This window comes from Neoarthrinium moseri (assembly GCF_022829205.1).
Source record: "Neoarthrinium moseri strain CBS 164.80 chromosome Unknown scaffold85_Wmoseri_CBS_16480, whole genome shotgun sequence".
Taxonomy (NCBI): Eukaryota; Fungi; Ascomycota; class Sordariomycetes; order Amphisphaeriales; family Apiosporaceae; genus Neoarthrinium; species Neoarthrinium moseri.
In genome coordinates this window covers 44,494-66,252 of record NW_026055199.1, presented here as the reverse complement: position 1 = coordinate 66,252, position 21,759 = coordinate 44,494, and the positions used below count along the sequence as shown (strand labels likewise).

Here is a 21,759-nt window from a genome sequence, read left to right as displayed (position 1 = left end):
TCAACACATTTGTTGTATGTCCTTGCCCTTTTTCATCTATAAAACGTGCCCATAGCTGATATCAACATCATGACAGCTGCAGATCTTATAAGCCGATTTACCAAGATCCCCCTCCACGATTGCAATGGCACAACCCAGAAAGTCGGTATTGATCACCGGCTGCTCAGCTGGTGGTATTGGCGAAGCAATGGCTGAAGCTTTCCTTGAGAAGGGTTACTATGTCTTCGCAACTGTACGAAACTCATCGAGTGTTTCACAGAGTCTCTCTACTGCGGCAAGTGTTACAATCGTAACACTCGATGTGTTATCCTCCGATTCGATTGCCGCTGCCGCTGAGCTTGTCCAGAGAGAGGCTGGCGGAATGCTTGATGTCCTCGTCAACAATAGCGGTGGAGTTCTTTTCCTGCCTGCTCTGGATATCCCAATTGAAGACGGGAAGAAACTGTTTGACTTGAACTTCTGGGGTCCATTCGCCATGCTTCAAGCGTTTGCGCCTCTCTTGATAAAAGCTCAAGGTTGCATCGTGAACAATTCATCCGCTAACGCCTATGCTGCCATGCCGTTGATGAGTCAGTGTATAGTGAGTGAAGAGTTCAGTAGTCTGTCACTGACAAGCCCAGGTGTTTACAATAGCTCAAAGGCGGCACTTGCCATGGCCAGCGAGACTTGGCGTCACGAGCTACGACCTCTTGGAGTTCGAACCATCACACTCATTACGTTCGCTGTCAAGACCGACAGTTTCTCCAAGTATCATCAATTTGCGCTGCCCGAGACGTCGAACTACTTCGAGATACGCGATTTTATATATAGCCTTTCCGACGGCAGACTGCAGGACGGTGCTATTAGTGCAAGGCAATACGCAATTGAAGTGGTTCGGGAAATCGAGAAAGGTTCAGTAGGAACAATTTGGGCTGGTACAAATGCTTGGCTGTCTCGGTTCGCATTTTCCTTGCTACCGCAGTCAGTTATGGTGAGTTTCTTGCTTGTCATCGTGTTCTTGTCAAGTGTTCGTCTAATCAACATATCAGGACAAGTTACTAGAGACCATCATTCCGATTTCTAGCACCATGGCCAGATCTCGAGAGGGCACAAAGTCTAGATAGAGAGGACTATTCCCGAATGACGAATAGTGTTCTTAGGAAGCTGAGAATCGGTATTACAATCAACGATTTTAAATCCCCACTTCACTGGCAACTGTATAGCGACATAATGACGCGCAAGTACCTGTCGGGCGGTAATCTTAAAAGGCTTCAAGTAATCATTCATCATCATTGCGCTAGCTACTAGTTTAGTCTACAGCTGTCGTATCAAATTGCTCAGCACTACTAAAAAACGGGTTCGTGGGCGTCTCATACGTTTAGTTTGAAATGGCATATATAATATCAAATAAGATTACAAAAGTGTCTGGTCATGTTTGCACGAACCGATTGTGCATATTTCTCTGGTCCTTACTACTACACTGTCCCGGGGTTGTAAATGAAGCTCCACGGACATGACGAAACACACCATGGCTGATTGGCTCAGCGCAGCATCAGCTTCAGTAGATGCATAAAGTCAAATTCGCCACTGACGACAAAGTCTAGTACAAACTATCCTCACTTTTCCATAAGTTAGGGGCATTCCTCGCATTCTCCAATATCGTTTATTGTGCAATTTGAGCAAGATATGTTCTGCTCATGCCACAGTCTGGGTTTATTTGCCACCACCAGAGTCCGCCTCCTCCTCGAGCTCAATCAACGCAGACTAATTCGCCTTTTGGCATCAAGATCCTCATCAATTAAATACTGCATTATGCCGTTGCTGAGTGCTCTCAAGTCGGATTCATCTGGCAATGAAGACAGCACCGCCAACCTTCTTAGAACCAACGTCAACCCCTTCCACTCCGTACACGACTGCAAAGATGCGTTGAGCAGAGCTTTTGACACTTTTGGTGATTGTAAAGTACTTTTGATTGGTGACGCCTCACATGGTACCTCAGAGTTTTACGCCGTGCGCGCCGAAATCACCAAGCACATGATCTTGCATCATGAATTTAATATTGTTGCCGTCGAGGCAGACTGGCCAGACGCTGAAAGTGTCGACAGATACGTGAGACGAAGGCAGGGTCCTGGACCGGTAGGTGACGTCGAACCAGCCTCAGAGTCAAGACGAAAGGGACGAGAACCTGCCTTTATGAGATTCCCCACGTGGATGTGGCGAAACCAAGAGGTGCAGCAGTTTGTCGAGTGGCTACGAGACTTTAATGACGGTCGAGATGTACATGACGCTGTCAGCTTCAATGGTCTCGATCTATACTCGTTGGGGACGTCCATGGCAGCCATTATTGAATATCTTGATCACATTGATCCTCAGATGGCCGAAATTGCTCGCGAGAGATATGGCCAATTAATGCTATGGGCCGAGGACCCACATGAGTACGGATATGAAATTGCAATGAAAAAGTTTCAAGGTTATGAGAGGGAAGTCGTTCAGATGCTTCGAGATTTACTAGCCAGAAGAGTGGAGTACTCGGATGCGACCTGGAACGGAGAAGAGTTCCACGGTTCGGAGCAAAATGCACAACTTGTTGTAGGTAAGTGGCAGCTAGAAATATCGCACCGAGCCAAGGCAAAAATATATCTGACTATTGGTGAAATGTAGATGCCGAGCACTACTACAAGTCCATGTACTATGGACGCGACGAAACCTGGAATCTGCGTGATACTCACATGTTTCGGACCCTCAGCCGTCTCTTGAAACATCGAGGGCCCAAATCGAAAGCTGTTGTTTGGGCTCATAACTCGCACATTGGCGATGCCAGAGCGACGAGTATGGGATGGGCCGAGGGAGAACTCAGTATTGGCCAGCTTTGTAAGGAAGCGTTCGGCAAACAAGCGCTCAGTATTGGCTGTGGCACAAATACTGGCACAGTAGCAGCTGCAAATCAATGGGATGGTGATATGCAGGTATGAATAATGATCCGCGGTCTGAACTGTGTGATTTCAATGCTGATCCTGATTGGAAGGTTAAAAACATGAAGCCTGGCCTGCCTGGTAGCGTTGAGGAGCTTATGCATGACACTGGCATCAGTAACTTTGCCCTGGATTTACGACAGGATTTCTGCAGTGAAATGCTGCGCCAGAAGCTTCGAAGACGCCGTCTCGAAAGATTCATAGGGGTTATATACAGACCTGAGACCGAGCGTCAGTCACATTACTCAACGGTAATACTCCCAGACCAGTTTGATGGATTCCTATGGTTTGACAAGACGCGACACGTCGGATCTCTAGAAGTTCATCAGCCTCAAACCAAGTTGGAATTTGGAGAGACTTGGCCGTTTGGGTTGTAGCCGATGGAGAGTGGTATGGGCGAATAGCAGATTACGATGGTGCTACTTCACTGCTCACCTCGTAGGTTCAAATGGGGCAAGCTGGTTGGTATCCTTCTCCTCCAAGAATCAATTACAGCGCAGCCTTTTCTCTTTGGAAAGCTTCACACTTGCCGACCAGTAGGTCGCGCTGAATTAATTTCCAGAAGGGTTCTATAAGTTCGAAGCTATAGCGTATTGAGCCCTGGACAACCCCACCTCCGTAAGGGGATGCAACTTCTACCAACCTTTTCAAATTATCCGCTGCAGTTATTGATTGTGTCGTGGGACGAACATTCAGGCTGTGTGACGCGTTGGTGCCAAGGATTCGTCTTCTTAAGTCCCTTCACAAGCTGCAACTGTTGAATGTCCGAATTCTTGCTACAAAATCTGAACCTAGACATGACTGAAGTCTAACCGATGACCAATATGTTCAGAGCCATCCTCACAGTAGTTGGCATCGTCATGTCCCAGGTTGAGTTGGCACAGGCTATCCCGAACGTGACCGTGACTCCTTTGCCGCCGACGTGCGCGTCTTATCCCGCATACGATAATTCGACAGGTCAAGCTGGGCCGTGGTATCTAGTGGCAGACGCGACAGGCTCCTCTATTGATGGGTTTGCGGCAACAGCAACCTATTATACTAATCCTGACTTCCACAGATGGGGCTTCGTAAGCGTGTCGGATCGATAAACACTTTCAAGTAACTGACGTGGCTTCAGATTACCATACCATCTGTTAAGGCAACAAAGAATCCAGCAATGCGCTGTGCGAATGGCACACTGCAAGCGCAGCTATCTACTGGTAATAATAATACCGCATGGCAGGACATCGTGGTTGCAGGCGACAACAACTGGCAAGCTGGGATCGGGTTCGCTTTCCCTGGTGATCAGAGCAAGGATATCCCAGTCCAGCCCTACGCTCACTTTATCAATGGTACCAGACAGCCCGGCGTATTCCTTGGGGCTAAAAATGTGACGACCTGGTATTTCAAGGATAATTGGGCTGGCAACGCTGGCGAATACTATTTGCTCAGGCTGTGGGCCTCAGGCACTGAACTTGAGGAGAAAGATCACGCCGGGTTTTTGAAGTTGGTAGTCTAGCCAGGCGCACAACTACATCATTGAGCCAATACGACTCCAGACTATGCGCTTTGGATTTATCACTTCTCTTCTGTCATTACCGGCCGTGCGAAAAACAATATGTTTCGCCGAGAAAGCTTAATTTCTGTATGTTGATAACCGCCTTCATATAGCGTCACAGATGGCAAAGAATGGGAGACAGGTTCCAAAAACGGATATGAAAATGTTGGTGTTCATCATTTTGCATCTTCCTAAAGAATCATTGCAGCAATCACGGCTGAACGTCATCGGGCCGTGGTTGGTCAGACACCTTTCATGTTTCTTGTAAAGAAACAGAGGTGAATATGGCTTCCAAGAATTCGGTATTTGATTAGACTTAAGCCTGACTCGTACGGACTCTATTCTCTAGGCTTTGCTTTGTGGACGCTGTTGTGGCGCCGCCGCAGCAATTACACCCACCCTTTTGAACCACCTGCGTGCATCCAGTAATAGGTTCACGTGTCTGCTGCAGGTGATTGGGCCACAGAGCACGTGGTCTTCCTGCAATCAGCCCAGGGGCGTAGTTATGGGATAGGTATGTCAGACTTGATATCGGTCATCAACAATGGTTGGCATTGGTCTAGAATGGTCTGCAACGGAGCTGCCTGTGTAAACACTAGAGTTCTACTAATCTTGGAGTCACGTCACCCCCCGACAGGTACAATTTATGCCCGTTGTTTGACACACATCTCACTCGCAGCATCTGACACCATCAGAACACTGCTTTCTGAATCTGCACATGCCCAAAGCAAGGCAGCCACAGTCCCTGGTCTTGATTGAGAGCCACAGCAGAGACTCGAGAGTCGAATATGAAGGCCTTGAGGTATCGGTCATCATGCGATCGGTGTCAGGACACCAAAGTGAAATGTAGTAAAACAAAACCGTCTTGTCAGCGCTGTACAATGCAGGGGTTCGAATGCGTCTACAGCCCACTGCGAACCATGGGAAGGCCCAAAAGACCACCCAAGTCGCCTTTGTCAGGGACTGCAGCAAAGGACGGACGCCCGAGAGCACCAATCATGCCAAAAGAGCAGCAGCCGCCGCCGCCGCTCTACCAAGCGGCCATGGACCTGATCCATCTTGGAATTGAACAGCAGGCTCAGCACTCAGTTCATCCCTCGCCTCTGGATACCAACGACAATCTTGGTGGCTCTGAGCACATGGGCGAAGCACCCAGACGATTGACGAGCAACATGGCAGCGAATGGGCCTGACCTAGAAGTGAGTAGTAGCAGCAGCCCTGGCGCATCATCTGATATCGCGACGGGAACATCTTTGCCTCCTCTCTCAGATAATTCCTTGGGCTTAGGGTTGGTGTCATCCGGCGAAGGCGTCTACCCGCCATCGTGCTACATCGGGAATAGGGACGTTGGAGACTGCTTGTTCCGCCAGGACACTTCAATGCCTTGGTCATCCGGAAACGCGTACGACGGAAATCTGGACAGCCAACTCGATGTGTGGCCTTGCAACAACTCTGCCTCGGGAGGGACGGCCGCTCAGAAGCACAGTTATAACGATACGGCATCACTCGCCACTGCTAACAGGCAAGAGCTAGACATCACATTGGACGTTTGCAACCCTAGCAGGAACTGTTACGTTGCCCTCTTGAGCCGTCTTACCCAGTTAGAGAGCTACCTGGCTTCCAGACCCCTTGAGAATCCAGCTCCAATTGACGACACGCTAAGAGCCACCAAGGACCTGCTGGATCTGAAGGAACGCATTTACTCTTGCCGCGGCCATGCCATTCCGGGCGGCCGCAAATCCCCATCATGTCTCTTGTCTTCTCGACCCATCATCCTCTTCCTCTGCCTGCTCACCGAGCGCATCGTGTACCTATTCGAAGACCTGTTTCGGCGTGCCCCCAGTCTCATTCAACCTTTCACCGAAGCGCTGCAACCACCCGCATATGGTCCGAATTGGCAGCGCTCCATGCGCGCCGTGCGCAGCCTTCTGGACTACAGCTCGACCTGTCCGTTTCCCGACGCCAACCGGCCGCTGCAGATCGGCAGCATGGAAGTCAGCAACGAGGTAAAGACACGGGCGTTACGCAGGATTCTGAGAGGGCGAATTGAACGGCTACTCGTCATGTTAGAGGACATGAAGCGAATGTCCGGCCCAAGGGGAGAGGAGGACGGCGGGCGATAATCGCATTCACCCGACCGCATCCTCGGCCCGGATGGGGGTTGTGGCGCTGCAAACCACGCGGCCTCAAGGCAGACCGTGGCCGAGCTGTATTTACGCGTCGAAATGCTTCTGGGTAGGCTGACTCTTACTGCATGATCTGACAGCCGTTTGTGGTAGAGCTTCCCTGAAGTATTATTCCTGGCTCCAAGTTCACAGTTTCCAGTTTATACATGCTAGTGCCAGGGAGAAGTCGTGTATCATATGGGGACCCGTCCGAGGAGCCTAAACATCAGCATCTGTGCCCTTTTGACGTCCTCAACAATATCATGTGCCGTGGCTTGTTTGCTTTCATCCTCAATATCATTGAGTAGGTCTCCTAGCCTTGTGATGGTGTGTCGCAGAGCTTCATGCACCACCATGCGAGCCTCCTCCGCGTCGAGCTCGAGTGAGCCCAGTGTCACAGGCACCATGGAGACCTGGACCGGCGACGAAGTCGTAGTGAGCACGCTCTCCAGCAGGACCTGGTGCAATTTCAGGATCTGCTCAACGGCGTTGGCTGTGCTACGCAGGGCGGCAGGTCCGATGTGGTCCTGGACGTTGGGACAACCGTTGACGCGCTCCCATTCCAGTACCAGACGGCGACCCAGGAGTAGCGCGCCGTCCAGATATACAGGTTGTTGTTGTTCTTGCTGAAGTCGTGGTTGTTGATGCAGTGGCGTTGATGATGGCGAGGCCGATGATGACGAGGATGATGACATTCTGTTCGGGAGTAGTTCTTCAGTGGTTCGACTGATTTCGGCCATGAGAAGAGACGTTGATTGCTGACATTCGCATGGCCAATGGTTGCCGTCTCCGCCCGGAATGGGGGAATTTGTTGTTTCCATGACTGGAGCCTGCCTTTACTTTACGGTATGTAGACGTGGCACCGGCGCAGGTTGTAGGGAGGGTTGAAGGAGAACACCAAGGTCCTGTATCGAGGGCCTTGCCTCCATGGGCCTGTGCCACAGTCACCACCTGCACTGCAGCAACGATGTGGTGTCTCTAGATGTATGCGCGGAGCAGGATACATTGCTTATTAGGTGCCACGATAATGACCTGACCTGGTGCGTACATGTATGTGTATGACGGGATTACTGTATCCCTCTTTGGGCATCTCATGACTTCCGGTAACACTCCGTTAGAGTAGACTGGCAGTCTTTTCCGTTGCTACATCATTATAAAGCTCTTGTAGTCAAGCCATCGGTGCTGTTGAATGTACGCGACTTTCCAACATGGCCACCAGTGTTTCGTTTGGGATGTTGGGATATGTCCTTTGGTCTAATTACTCCCCATCTGGGAATTCCTTGAGTCCATAGTAACTATTCCAAAATCCTACCATGTCCATGAATGGCACTCCCCGTATCTCAGAACGTGGTTCTGTGTCCCAAATTCTCATTGAAGAACCGCTAGGCCCCAAAGTTGGCCAAAAGGACATGCGCGCCTCCCCGCCGTATAAGGCATCAGAACATCCCGTCCGTGGAACCACGGATGGGATACCGACCCCCACATAAAGGCACCCATGTGAAACCACACTAATATCGGCCTCCTGACGATGGCGGCGTCTTTGACGCCCGTATACATGTTCAGATAAAGACAGTCTTCACTGACCTCGGTCTCCCCGCCGGAATATAGCGACGTCGCTGGCGGTGGGAATTGGACGATGCTGGGGCCAAATTTGCCAGCCATCCGTAGTCCAGCCCAGGGTCGGGGGCTCTGCGGAGCCCGCCATAGTAGGTCTCGCACTGGGGGCGCTGCATATGGAACTCCTAGAAAAGCTCTGGTGCCATTTGGAAGCTCGAGTCCGGAAATTTGGGCGGACTCGATGTCGATTGGGCCACATGGGATGTGCCGAAGGTCCTCGGGATTACTCATATCTTTCTGAATCATATGTTACTGATTTATGCTTCTGAAAGTCTAGCAGACGGACGGAGCTGTGAGGGAGGTTGGTCGCTCTATACATACGTGTCTCAGCTAGCGTCCGCGGATGCAATTCCTGCAAGGCCATCGACAGGATGTTTTCTTCCGCCACTTAGCGCATAGGGCCGTCTTGTGTTCAACCCATTCTTCAAGAAACACTAATGCAGCGGAAATGGTCCTACAGGTATGTGTCATAATCATGGAGAGACTTCATTTGAACTGGCACCGGAAGTGCCGGAAGGGAACTATCAAACTACAGCTCTTTCCTAAATGGTAACCATAAAGGCAAGATGAATTCATCAAGAGGACCCAAAGGAGAAAAGAAAGTCGTAGCCTTGTACAACCGCCTTCCAACCATCCGACTCCGGGTCACCGCTCAGGTCGCATATATGAGGAGCGTTGTCAACAAGCGCCATTCCAGTTGCGACACCCTTCTCTTTCATGAGCTGGTACGTACCATGGCTTTGCTGCCAAGGAATAAGATCATCTGCGGTGCCGTGAATGAAGAAAGTTGGGACGTGGTATCCGCCATTGTTGATATGCGCGTAGGGGCTGGCTTTCCTGATGGTGTCGAGCGTAGGCTGCGGGAGCGCGTTCCAGTCGATATCCGATCCCGCAGCTGTGGCCTTTTCGCGACTGGGCAGTCCCCCAAGAATCACGGGAAGCGTCTGCGCCTTCCAGTTGATGTGTGGAACAATCTTAAGGCGCGGATCGCTGTGGCTGCGAGGGTCCGAGAGAGGTTCTTCCCACGCACCCACCATCTCGTATTTGGCAATCGGCTGATCTAGGATTCCTTCCAGGACATCATATTGTTGGCTCTTATATGGCGCACCGAGAGGCTCAATCGGATTCTGCCACCATGTATCTTCGTAGTTTGTGGGCGCGTAGAAGGCCAGGATTGCATCAGGAGGGCGTAGTCCTCGAGCCGGCGCCGTCCATGCCAATGACATAGCTAACTGGCCCCCTGATGACCAGCCCACCACCACCACTCTCTCACCGTCGATCTGAAGACTTGGGTTGCTCGGAAGCGTCACCTTGGGCAGCTGATTGCGAGCCCATTCAAGAGCGTCGCATACATCAACCATTGGCCCCTCCATCAGGGCAACCTCTGGGCATAGCCGGTAATCCAGACTGACAGGCAAGAAGCCCTTCCTTAGTAGGAGGCGTGTCTGCGCAGGCCGTACGTCTTTCCTGCTGAACAATATGTGACTGCCACCATGTATCATCAGGGCTGTCCGTTCTCTGTTAGCGATGGTCAAAATGAAAAAATGTTAACAGAGCAATGGACTCCATTACGTACCTACTGGCATTCGGCTAGCTGCTACTTCCTCACCCTCCAAGGGATAGTAGACATCAGCATGTATCTCCAGGTCTCCCACTTTCTTATACGTCAAAGCCTCCACTGCCGCCTTGACTGGCCTCTCTGGGGTGGTGCCACCACTTGAGAAGGCCGCAATGACACGAACTGCTTTGGACTCGGGTGTCTTGCCATCACTCCATGACACAGCACCAAATCCAGCCGCCCTCAGTTTTCGTTCCCACTGCTTTTCGTCTATTAATGCATGTTCTCTTCCATCATTGAAAAGCCACCATCCCTCGAACAGGCCGAAAACAGCATCGAGCCAGAACATGTTCTTCGTGATCTCGACGAGCGCCAAGACACCGTCCTCACGCAGCATCGGGCGGATATTCCCTAGCGACACATCGAGATCTTTCGTAGCATGGATACAGTTGGTGGCAATGATGCAATGAAAGGCTCCAACGTGTTCTGGCTTGGGTGGCTGTTCGACGTCCAACAAATCGAAGGTCAGTTCCTTAATACCCTTGAACTGTTTCGCCGTGCTGTTTACTAACGAGGGACTGATGTCAGTAAAGACATACTCGAAGTTGATACCACGACTCTTGAGAAAGTTCACGATGTAACGGGTCGTGCCTCCTGTTCCGGCACCGATCTCAAGGATTCGAAACTTGCCCACGCCGCTTGCTGAGGAGAGTGCCTCGTACAGGAAGTCGCCGAGGACGAGTGTAGGCGCCCTCCACAGTGGCCAGAACTCGTAAGCCTCCTCTAGTGTCTTCTTAATGTCTCGGTCGCCAAAGACCACCTGTATTCCCTCCTTTTCACCACGCAGGCATGCGGCTAATTGAGACCCAGTCGCTCGCACCAGTTTGTTCACCATGGCGTGCTGAGGGTGCATATTGATGATGTCTTGGTAAATGGAGTCGGCCGTTGCTGGATCCACTGGCGTATCTGTCCGTATGAACTCCTGGCCTTCTGATGGCGCAACCAGTCCTCCATCCTCCAACACACGCCAAAGTTGAAGTACCAACCGCCTGTGTTTGTCGGCAGCTTTGATCTTTGGTGCTACCTCGCCGGTCTCCAAATGTCTCAGAGCACATCCTAGTTCAGCAAATGCTTCGACAACGTAGGCCAGAACCAGTCTTGCTTGATGAGGGTAGGCGTTGTCCCAGAACCCGATTGCCTGCGCGGCTTCGGCCTGGCGGTCATAGTTCATGCGTGTCTTTTGAAATGCCTCCAGTGCCGATAGTATAGGAACTTCGGAACTTTCAGCCTCTGGCTCCATTGTGATACTCTCTGGTGTGACGGACCCGGTGGCGCCGTGAGGTGTGTCAATGTCGCTAATGGTGGAATCGGGCCCTGGCTCGCTGGCTTCTTTCACACTAACAATGCCTAGCTTCTCTTCAACATGCTTTACTACGGCTCGAATATTGGGGAAGAACAAGAAAGTCGACAAGTCGATGGTGACACCTAAGACGGAGCGGATATCGTTGAGCATTTCAGTGGCCATCAGAGAATCTACTCCAAGATCTTCCAAAGACATCTCGTCATTGATCTCGTCAAGTGGGACATCGCTGACATTGGACAGCATCTGCAGGAGCTCATGACGCTTTCCAGGCGACCTTTTCGTGACGAGAGTAGTCACCTGCTGGGTGACGAGAGGAAGAGGCGGAGCGTTTTCTAGGATTTCGTCTTTTATTGGTTGCGCTTTGATGCCCGCAGCCTTATTGACACTCTTCAGCATCCGGGCCAATAGGTTCTGTGACATCTTGGTGAAATGGAGCCCAAATACAGCCATGACCATCGCTTTGGTCTTGGAGTCGAATACATATGCATCCGCCATCACGTCGTTATTGCTGTTTCTTCTCATTGTCGCGTAAACAAGCCATTCCCCTGCGTCTGGATCGAAGCCCCCGCCGATTTGAATATGGTCGATTCTCATACACACAAACACCTCTTCCGTGCTTGAATTATTGAAGTAATTCACCATGAGCCCCGCAAACTGCATGAAACTATCGGTCATAGGCGTGTCACAGAGGCGTTGGTCCGCTGGATCATTCGGAGCCGGTGTGATTTTTACTTTTCCGGCCGATTCAAGATCTAGGCAGGCTATTTCCTTGATCCCACGGAACGGCTCGCCGTAGTAGACCACGGTGTTGAAGGCTCGGTATATGTGGTTACCTCGCATCTTTTCGGCGTCGGGATGGCCCATGATCTCCTCACAACGACGGGGGCCTATCAGGGTTTCAAAGCGCTGAAACTCCTGAGCTGATGTCGGTTCATCACGCTTGTTGAGACTCACAATGCCAGTGGAGTGTTCGAAGGGCTGCGAATTGTGACCTTTGGTGTCTTCTGTTGTGATGGAGAATGACCAAGATGGCTGCACAAACCCGGCGTCCTTTTTGAGGACAAGCAGGATCTTCTTCGTAGTTATATGACCGATGGGAGACTTCATGAGTAGATCCTTAACGATTGGCACATATTTCTCCGTTTGCATGTCGTCCATAAGACGCAGGGCAGCGCGGGCTACCAATTCAAAGTAGAGCGATGCCGGGGCTAGAGTCTGTCCAGCCATGACATGACCAGCCAGCATCTTCTGGAAGCGCTCGGACTGTGGATCAATGCAGAAGACGGCCTCGCTCCTGGCTTTGTCCTTGAATTCGGTGAAGGTAAGAAGTTCATGTGTTTCTTCCACATCTGTTACGGGTCCCGCTTCGACAACCGCCGCAGGACCCCTGATCCCAGTGAATTCCAGCCAGTGGCGTGTCTTCTCAAACTGGATAGGAGGCAGGCTCAGGTACTCGTACTCCAATTTCCCGCTGCGGTGAAAAGGCCAATACTGAACAGCTTGCCCGCTCTTCCAAAGATCCACAGTGAGATCAATCAGAAACTCTTGGGAATTCTTAGCAGAAGTGAGCGGCGAGGCGTGGAATGAATGAGCATGAGTGTCCGCAATACAGCCTTTCACGAGCTGTATGACCGACGAGCCTCGCCCTGACTCGATCCATGTGCATTGCGAGAACTTTGCAGTGATTCTCTCGATAGCTCGTTGGAAGAACACTGGGCCCCTTGTGTGTTCTGAAACAATCCTATAGTCAGGTGCAGGATTGCTCCTAAACTCGTCGGTTGTTTCCAAATGAATTTTCGGCTCGTTCCACTCCAGCTGTCTAGCCAAAGAGTCCAGAGGTTTGAGCATCGGTTCGGTGAACTGGGAGTGAAAACCATTAGTAACATTGAGTTTTTTTGGTACGAATTGAGCGCCTCGTCGTAGCGGCATGGGTCTGCAAGAGTTCGATGGACTCAGAAGACCCCACGACGACATGACTATTTGGCCCATTGTGGCAAGCGATCTCAGCATAGTGACCACGGCCCTTGTAATTGAGGCTTTGGAGAATTTCGTCGACAGTCGCACGATTGGCCTGTAAGAACAACATTGAACCTGGCTCGGAACCCCAATTCTTCTGCATTAGAGATGCTCGCCCCGAAACCAGCTTTAGAGCATCGGGAAGTGAGAGCACACCTGAGATGCATAGCGCAGAGAGTTGGCCAAAGCTGTGTCCCACAACGGCATCAATCTTGAGCCCGGAATCAATCCACGTCTTGGCTGAGGCATACTGGACAGCAAACAGCGCCGAATGCAATGTCACCAGATCCTTGATCGGCACCGACCCGAATATTGAAGGATAGAAGCTCTCCAAGCCATTGGAGATCATCAGTTTGTCAACAGAATCAAGGTGTGTACGATACACCTTGGAAGTCCGATATATCTCTTCTGAGATGCCAATGAAGTCGCTTTCCTGGCCTCCAAAAACAAGAACGACAGGTTTTCGCTTTGGAGCTTGAGTGATTCCTATGCCATTTCCAACAGCTTTCAGAGTATTCTCAAGCTGCCGAACAGTACTGACGGTGGTGACAAGATTCTGAGGTAGCGAGTGGTTAGCCCTATCTGCAAGGTTGAAAGCCAGATGAGCGAGTAGATCGGGGCGACGCTCCACTGTGGCCTTTTCTAGCCAAACAAGAAGCTTCTTGCTGAACCGCGACAAACTGTTGGGCGAACCAGAGGAAATGAAAATCGGGTACTTTGGGAGTTTTGCGGGAGTCAACGACTGGCCATATATAGATGGCTTCTGGCGAATCATCACGGCTGAGTTACTTCCAGCCGCACCATAGCTATTGACGCACGCCACTAGAGAGGGTGCCTCCCAAGTTATAACCTCCCGTGTGTTTATGGACATCTGGTCCTGGCTGAAATCAGGGAGCTTAGGATTCAGCAGCTCGAGGCTCGCTTGTGGAGTGATTTTTCGATGCCTCATCATCAGCAAAACTTTCACTAGGCCAGCAACCCCAGCAGTCGCCTCAGAGTGGCCAATGTTTCCCTTGATCGACCCAAAGTGAAGGGGAGAGTCTCTTTTTGGCCCGCCAAAAGCATCACGTATGCTTCGAACCTCAATGGGGTCGCCTACACCAGCTGTATGAAAAAAAGAAAAGTCAGTGATTTGGGTTGTAGAGTAGTGATTCGGGAAAGAATACTAAAGGACAGGACACGATAAATATGAGTGACTGACTTCCAGTTCCATGAGCCTCAACGTAAGTAATGGACTCTGGCTTCGCGCCGCCCAGCTTTATGACCTTTCGAAAAAGCTCGAGCTGAGAATCCGACTGCGGTGCCGAGATGTGGCTGTGGTTGTGATTTTGATTCGCAGCACTCCCGATAACAACGCCTAGTATATTATCGTGATCTTTAATGGCATCGGAAAGCCGCTTAAGGACGACGACTGATACTGCCTCTCCCCGGCAATATCCGTCAGCAGCGGCATCGAAGGGCTTGCACTGCCCTGACGGACTCAAGAAACCGGCGGCCGCAAGATTCCGGTAATCGAATGGACTGCTAAAGACATTGGTGCCGCCCGCGATGGCCCGGGAGCACTCTCCAGACCAGATGGCTCGGCAAGCCGTGTTTAAGGCGACAAGAGATGATGAGCATGCGGTATCGATTGATAAAGCTGGCCCAGTCCACCCAAAGTAATGGCTCATACAGCCACTAACGAAAGCTCTTTGAGTTCCAACTGTGGCGTAGGCGGTTGACGCATGGCATGAGATGTTGTCGTAATAGTTGCTCATAACTGCGCCAATGTAACAGCCATAGTCAAGTGTCGCGTTTTCCGAGGCTCCAAAATAGCCCGCTGATTCCAAAGCCTCGTACACAACTTCTAGCAAGATCCTCTGCTGGGGATCCCACGCAAGGGCTTCGCGAGATGGCTTGTTAAAGAACTTGTGATCGAATGCGTCCGGGTCTTTCAGAAAGTTACCCCACCATTTGACCCCCGCTTGCTCTCCAGTCTCGGACAATTTGAGGCGATCCAGAGGTGCAGGCTCGACCATGGATTTCCCCTCCATAATCAGATCCCAGAGTTCATCGACCGAGTCGGCGCCCGGGAACCTGCCAGCCATACCGACGATAGCAATGGAATGAGGAGGATACTCATGCGCATCATCATAATCTTCGATGCCGGAGACATCATTCGTGCCATCGACACCGTCCGCACCATTGGTTTCGTTTACACCGTGCAAGTTGCCGTTCAAATTGGCATCCGCCGGGTTTTCTCTCCCCAGTTTCATGTTCCTTCCGTTGAGATCGCTCAGAGAGAACATATTGAAGCTCTTTTCTGCCACTAAAGATGATGGGAGAGCATTTCCAAGTCCAGAAACAGCAATGGTGTGCTGAGGCCCAGTGAGGTGCTGGACGGCCAATTGTATGGTTTTGTGCCAGTCTGCCACGTTGACAAGGGCACTTTCCAGAGCCAACCGGGTTAGCGAACCACTTGAAATGGTCTCACCCGTCGCTGTGTTGCGTATCGGTGCTCTTAGGTCCTTGGGGTCTGGAAATTGTAACTCCTTGGACGATGAGACCAGCTCCATAAGCTGATCAACTATACCCGCATGGTCGGGGGTATGGTAGCGGCCGTAAACATGGACGGACTTGGTTCGCAGATGACTCGATTGTGCCCTGGCTATGAGACCCTCTGATTCAACGGCTGGAGCCGTGGCAGTAACACTCGAGTCATCGTTGATACTAGAGATGTAGGCCTGATTGTGAAAATGGTCAGCATTTTCACATGAGATTCACACATATTTTAGGCTCACTCCCGGAGTAGAACTTATCACCGATGCCACGCTTGTTGTATCTGTTGGATTCCCTTGTCTCCACCTTAAGGCAGTCGCCTGGTACTCTATGGGGGCCGAAGAGTATGCCCCATCCAGATCAACATATGCACCAATGCACACCGCGAGGCGAAGGGCTATGGCAGCAGAAGAACCTAGTGCAGATTCGGTCTCAGAAACTGCCACGGCGACAGCACTCAGGAAACCCACGCAGAATCCTTGCACTCCTCCCACTTTTACACTGTCAAGAAGCTTGCGATGTGAGCCGCGACCAAGATGGTCAAGATAGTGTGTATACTGTGTGATTTGAAGAAGGACCGACAGGCCAAGCGCGTAATGATTGGGTAGGTGACCCTGCGGATGATGAATTGAACCAGTGCCTCGGAGTAACTCTTTGAGCTTGCCAAGGTACTTGGCGCCGGGGACCCGACGAAGATTTGGATCGAAATCAGTGAGAGCCCCCCAGAAGTCTGGAAGACCATCTACTGCTTCCTGAAGAGCCAATAGTCGATTGTTGCTGATAAGCTCGGTGCGTAGATCTTGGTAAGCCGTTTCTGGCCCAATCTCACCCTGTGGTCCAAAGACCAGGACGGATGGAAACGCACCAGTCATCTCTGAAGAGGCCGCAGTGCTACACAATAGACTCGATGAGATCAGTCAAGCTGAATCAAATGTTGAATTGACGGTAAATTTCTTCAGATTCACACGTCCTAGGTTTTGAACACTGAGTGGCACGGGAACTTATATAGGTGTGCCCTTTGTAGGACATGATTTGAATATGACCCTGCCTAACCCTTCCTAGTGCTTATAAAAGTACCTATGTAGTAGATTTTACAAGAAGAGCTAGGACAGCTGCATAAGAGCAGCATTTGTAACACAGGATCGCCCTTGTGATACGCGGTTCAACAGCATGGATCTTCCCGGAAGTGTGGGTTGGTATCCAGCGAACAGAGCGAGAAGTACGAATAAGACGAATCAATCTCTACATAGCGCCACATTATCAGAATGAAAGCCCATATCGGACGCTTATTCTACCTGAGCCCGTAAATTGTAGGGCCCTACAGGTGTTCACGATTGGATCGATACAGATACGCACTATCTACGCAGTACTATAGTGCTTGTGCTTAACCATTTTTTGGCTTGCATCTTGTCGCAAACCAAATTACGAACACATGCGTGGGATTATAGATAAGGCTCAGCATCTTGTTAAAATATTTTCCACCCTTATTTCGCCCTATTAGCTAGCCAACTCCACGCTACAAAGCTTGAACTCGACGCCCCTGGATTTATTATAGGACGGTATGAAGAAGTTCCCGACCATCTCGACGTCTTGAGGGGTCGTATTGTAGAGGCTGATAATGCCCATCTCGTCCCCGATCCGTACATCGGAGGTAGCCCACATCCTCCAAATCTGTGCCAGGGCCAGGCGCATGATACCATACGCCTGGTCCATACCCAAGCAGATCCGGCTCCCCTTGCCAAACGAAACCCTGTACTTGTCCAACTTCCTTCCTTTCTCGCCTAGCCATCGCTCGGGGTCGTAATTATAGCTGTCTGGGAAATTGACCTCGTTGTGATGCATCAACACGCTGGTCATACCCACCGGAGTTCCTGTCGGAATCATCCAGTCTCGGCCCGTTTCCTTGTCCGTGAAATGCCAAATTTTCTACGGTTGATCATAATATTCGAACACGCCGAGCCGCTCTATCGCCCTATTTAAGTACAGCGTATACTAGAAATTTGCAATCGATGTACCAGGATTGGTTGGATATACTCCAAAGCAGAATGTTAGAGCTAAAAGACACGGACGAGCCACTGAACGCAAACTGTGTTTTTACGGCTTTTACTAACGGTGAGCATCCACAATAGCTGACATTTGGTGCGGAAGGGCTCATGTTGTATTAAAACCGAAGACACCATGCAAGGATTGGTCTTTGGACGGCATGCGCGCAAGCTCGGTAGGGTGTTCCCATACTGGCCAGAGTTTGTGACGGAAACTCACATATACACTAGAAACCCCAGATTTTGACTCAACGGAGCGCGATGCTTCTCTGTCAGGTGCTATGAGCTATCATGTCCTAAAGCGAATTTTGTGGTTCAATGAAGTCTTGATGGCAACGCCTGAACCGGTCTTGCAGGTCTTGAGCAACACGCTATACTCCTATACGCATCAAAAAAGGGCAACGCTGGATATGGTCGTCCAGACCAAAGGATCTCTCTACCTTATTGCTCGTCTTCCATTGGTAGAGCTTGGAAATAGGGTGTCAAAGAATTCCTGTGGGTGGGCGAAATTCGAACAACTTGTCCGTATTTCATGTGCATCGACCGAATTCTGTATATATATTTTCCGCCGAGCCAGATATTGTAGTATGCTTCGTACCTAACGAGAATTCAGCACATGTTCTGCTTGCTACTAATCATGATGAAGGCTTCACAGGCTAGTGAGAGCGGCCATCCGTGGCCCTGGATACGCTGCTATTGGGCTGAAGTACAGCCTCCAGATAGCGACATAGATCACGTAGCCGGCGATGGCCCCAAGGCCACTCCAGATCTGAAGAAGAGCCATATCGAAGCGATAGAAACTCAGCTATCCAGTAGACGCCCTGTCAAAGGTGGAGTGGCTCAAAGGCTGACTGAAACCTAGAAGCTCTTGCCTTCACACACGAAAGGCTTTGAAGCCAATGATGCGGGCAGAGTTGCGAACAGGAAGCTCTTATGAAGAGACTATGTTACTATAGCTTGGCCTGTATCTATTCAGCTCGCAGGGGTTTGTGGTTTCCTTAGTACATGCATTGGTCACGCCGCCGATTTTCCAAACAGGCAGTCTAGCAGCTTATGACAAGGATCTAGCGACGGGCTGTTGCCACTCTCATGATTTCCAGCTAGATAACTTGGGTTTTCATCTAGAATCGGCTATTGAATGGAATTCTTCACACAACCCGGCACGGGTTCGTAGGGCGTCAGGCGTCATATTCCAGAGCAAGAGCCAGCGGTTGTTGCGGCCATTCCTATCAAACATGTGGGGGATGTTTCTTGGTGGCGCTGGGTGGCGCTTTGATCGGAGCTTGGTGTTGAGGCTATCGCGAATCGCATCACAATCTGCTTATTGACTGCAAGACTGCGTTGAAGGATTTGGTTGAGAGTTGGCGCCAACCTCAGAAGCTGATGTCGGATTGGTGGAAGGCGGGCGATCCGGTAAGGTGATTCATTAGTGCCACTCCGAAAAAACGTGGGGATTCTAAGATTTAAGATCTTATCAGACAGTCAGGTGGATACACGCTTACAGCGACCTAACAGGTATGTTCTTGATTGTGGTTCATCTGGTTGATCGTGTCTGTTTCTTAACCCCTTGGTCCCTTGACTTCCAATTTACTAGTAAATCCCGCAGGGACCGTGGAAGGTCCACTACTCACGTGACCACCCCAGCTCATCGTCCTTTAGACTGACCACTTTGTTTGACAGATCTGGACCATTGTGGGCGTTAATATCACGGTACAAACGTGGGATCGAGGCTGGGTTATAAATTTTATAATATTATAAATGTTACGGGCTGGCTAGTGCAGGTGGTTGTTGTGGTGGGGGACGAGAGGTGATCCACCCCACTTGTAAATAGCAAACGCCACAGCTGTGGAGAGAGCTCTTCTTTCCTCTCCTTCCCAGCTTTGGAGTTTTTGCAATACTACAGGATTTGCAGCACAGCCTCGATCCTCCCCGTGGTGCCGTAACACCTTCCATTATCAATGGAATAGCCGAATCCTATGCTACTACTCGTCAGGTGCCGACGGTGATTTCCATGCACGAGGAGAAGTAGACCTGGCACAACGATCCATTCTTGGGTGATGGAGACAACAGTATAAATCAAAGAGAGTGGTAGTGAATGCTTATAACCCATATCTCCCTCTTCTCACAACCGACGGAGCGAGAATAGCTGCGCTACCCAGGAGTTTCTGGGAGGATCCCAAACATGGCCCTTCTCCTAGCTGAGCATATACTGCCCCTGAGCATCATTGCCTTGTCTTATGGCTTCTCGTTGACTATCAGACGTCATCTATCTGCCATATCCAAGGACCATTTCTGGCCAAGTTCACTGATCTTTGACGACTGTATGATCACTGGCGAATGAAGCACCTGGAGACACAGCGTAGCCTACACGACAAATACGGTGTTGCAGTGCGCATCGGTCCTAATATTGTCAGTCTCAGCGACCCAGACCTTCTGAAGACAGTATATTCAACCCGTGGAGAGTTTCTCAAGGTAGGTCGTCGTAAATTGTGCGGCCCCTTCACGTACCCTCTTTTTGATCGTGCTTACCAACGGCGGCTGGCGTTCACACTAGAGTGAGCATTTCGCCGTGGCTGATGGTCAGCACAGTGGTCGCCCTGTCTCCACCATCTTTTCCGCCCGAAGCAACGCATTTCACGCTCAAACGACCCAACCAATCGCCAAGCTCTACTCGCTGCCCAGCATCTTGAAAATTGAGAGCTTGACGGACCAGTCTCTCGTCAACCTGTACCGGGGACTATTCGGTTGACCGCTTGCTTGGCAAGAATCCTTATTTCCCTTTCAAGATCATAACGCTGCAGAGCGTTGTAGACCGATGCATCGAACTGATTATGGAGCGTGTCGGAGATTCGGGCACTTCTCGAGAGAGGACAGACATGTTGGACATTTTTCTTCAAGCCAAGGAAACGTACCCTGATGTGGTGGAGGACAGTGACATCGTAGGATATGCCGTCGTATAGTGAGTAATACCCCTCTTTACGGCCCCACCTGCGAGTAGAGGGTTTGAACGGCTCTACTGACTCAGCTTCTGTGCTGCGCGTTATTCAGATGGCTGCGGGTTCCGATACGAGTGCGTCTCTGGAGAAGGCAGTCATTTACCATGTACTAAAGGACCCCGCCATCTTGGCCAAGCTGCAGGCGGAGCCTGATGCTGCTTATCTCTCATTTACTCCCAAGTACTCGGAGGTCGAGGCGCTGCCGTATCTAGACGCTACTATCAAAGAAGGCCTTCGTATTCACCCGCCAATAGGCGTCCTGCTAGAACGCATCGTACCGAGATCGGGGCTCAAACTACGTGACGGGCGCGTCATTCCCGCTGGAACGATAGTAGGCATGAACGCGTGGGTGCTCACACGAAACAAGGAGATCTTCGGTGATGACGATGATGTCTTTCGTCCCGAAAGGTGGTTACAAGTGGAGGGAGAAAGTGCGCGCACGTATAAAGAGCGTGTTGGCATGATGAAGGAGGCCAGCTTCTCCTGGGGTGGAGGCAACCGAGTCTGCATTGGCAAAAACATGGCTACTGTCAGCATTTACAAAGTCATTGCGACAATCTTCCGAAACTACAATGTACGTATCAGTGCTTCGACATCTTATAGATTGCATGTCAACGGTAAGACTAACAAAAGTCTACAGTTGGAGCCTACGGATCGGCAAAGGAATGGAAGTTGCATAAATATTGGCTAGTATTCCAAAAACGTTATGAGGTGCGGGCCAGCAGGCGAACCAGGAGTGATTGAGCTTTTTTTTTTTTTTTTTTTTTTTTTTTTTGGATGGAAAGGAGCTGGTTGACTTTGAGAGTTTATGGTCTTTTATGTTTATATTGCAAAAAATTTAAATTCCCGTCATCAATTATGAACGGTCAGCCCGGTTACTCATCTCTTTTCATCTAACCGTCATCCGTTTGGTGGAGAATCAATGCAATTGACAGGCTTAATACACACGTATAAAACAAGGAGAAAGGAGTTAAGA

General features: G+C 50.5%; 7 protein-coding genes across 7 annotated transcripts; 5 read left to right on the top strand and 2 right to left on the bottom strand.

The window, feature by feature from the left end:
* Positions 1–124: 124 nt before the first annotated feature.
* Positions 125–1,103, top strand: JN550_012395 (uncharacterized protein; the record flags this gene model as incomplete). The annotated part of the gene is made up of 2 exons (XM_049310867.1): positions 125–970; positions 1,029–1,103. 2 exons carry the CDS (start codon positions 125–127, stop codon positions 1,101–1,103), a joined length of 921 nt encoding a protein of 306 aa, XP_049165627.1.
* Positions 1,104–1,791: 688 nt separating this feature from the next.
* Positions 1,792–3,328, top strand: JN550_012394 (uncharacterized protein; the record flags this gene model as incomplete). Its single annotated transcript, XM_049310866.1, has 3 exons — positions 1,792–2,572; positions 2,641–2,945; positions 3,005–3,328. 3 exons carry the CDS (start codon positions 1,792–1,794, stop codon positions 3,326–3,328), a joined length of 1,410 nt encoding a protein of 469 aa, XP_049165626.1.
* Positions 3,329–3,775: 447 nt separating this feature from the next.
* Positions 3,776–4,449, top strand: JN550_012393 (uncharacterized protein; the record flags this gene model as incomplete). The annotated part of the gene is made up of 2 exons (XM_049310864.1): positions 3,776–4,018; positions 4,069–4,449. 2 exons carry the CDS (start codon positions 3,776–3,778, stop codon positions 4,447–4,449), a joined length of 624 nt encoding a protein of 207 aa, XP_049165625.1.
* A 959-nt stretch (positions 4,450–5,408) lies between these two features.
* On the top strand, positions 5,409–6,611 carry JN550_012392 (uncharacterized protein; the record flags this gene model as incomplete). The annotated part of the gene is made up of 1 exon (XM_049310863.1): positions 5,409–6,611. One exon carries the CDS (start codon positions 5,409–5,411, stop codon positions 6,609–6,611), a length of 1,203 nt encoding a protein of 400 aa, XP_049165624.1.
* A 236-nt stretch (positions 6,612–6,847) lies between these two features.
* On the bottom strand, positions 6,848–7,348 carry JN550_012391 (uncharacterized protein; the record flags this gene model as incomplete). The annotated part of the gene is made up of 1 exon (XM_049310862.1): positions 6,848–7,348. One exon carries the CDS (start codon positions 7,346–7,348, stop codon positions 6,848–6,850), a length of 501 nt encoding a protein of 166 aa, XP_049165623.1.
* Positions 7,349–8,845: 1,497 nt separating this feature from the next.
* Positions 8,846–16,617, bottom strand: JN550_012390 (uncharacterized protein; the record flags this gene model as incomplete). The annotated part of the gene is made up of 5 exons (XM_049310861.1): positions 8,846–9,777; positions 9,847–13,051; positions 13,158–14,311; positions 14,409–15,930; positions 15,988–16,617. 5 exons carry the CDS (start codon positions 16,615–16,617, stop codon positions 8,846–8,848), a joined length of 7,443 nt encoding a protein of 2,480 aa, XP_049165622.1.
* A 3,352-nt stretch (positions 16,618–19,969) lies between these two features.
* JN550_012389 (uncharacterized protein) lies at positions 19,970–21,474 on the top strand (the record flags this gene model as incomplete). The annotated part of the gene is made up of 6 exons (XM_049310860.1): positions 19,970–20,108; positions 20,177–20,259; positions 20,342–20,531; positions 20,599–20,726; positions 20,836–21,357; positions 21,424–21,474. 6 exons carry the CDS (start codon positions 19,970–19,972, stop codon positions 21,472–21,474), a joined length of 1,113 nt encoding a protein of 370 aa, XP_049165621.1.
* Between the last annotated feature and the right edge of the window lie 285 nt (positions 21,475–21,759).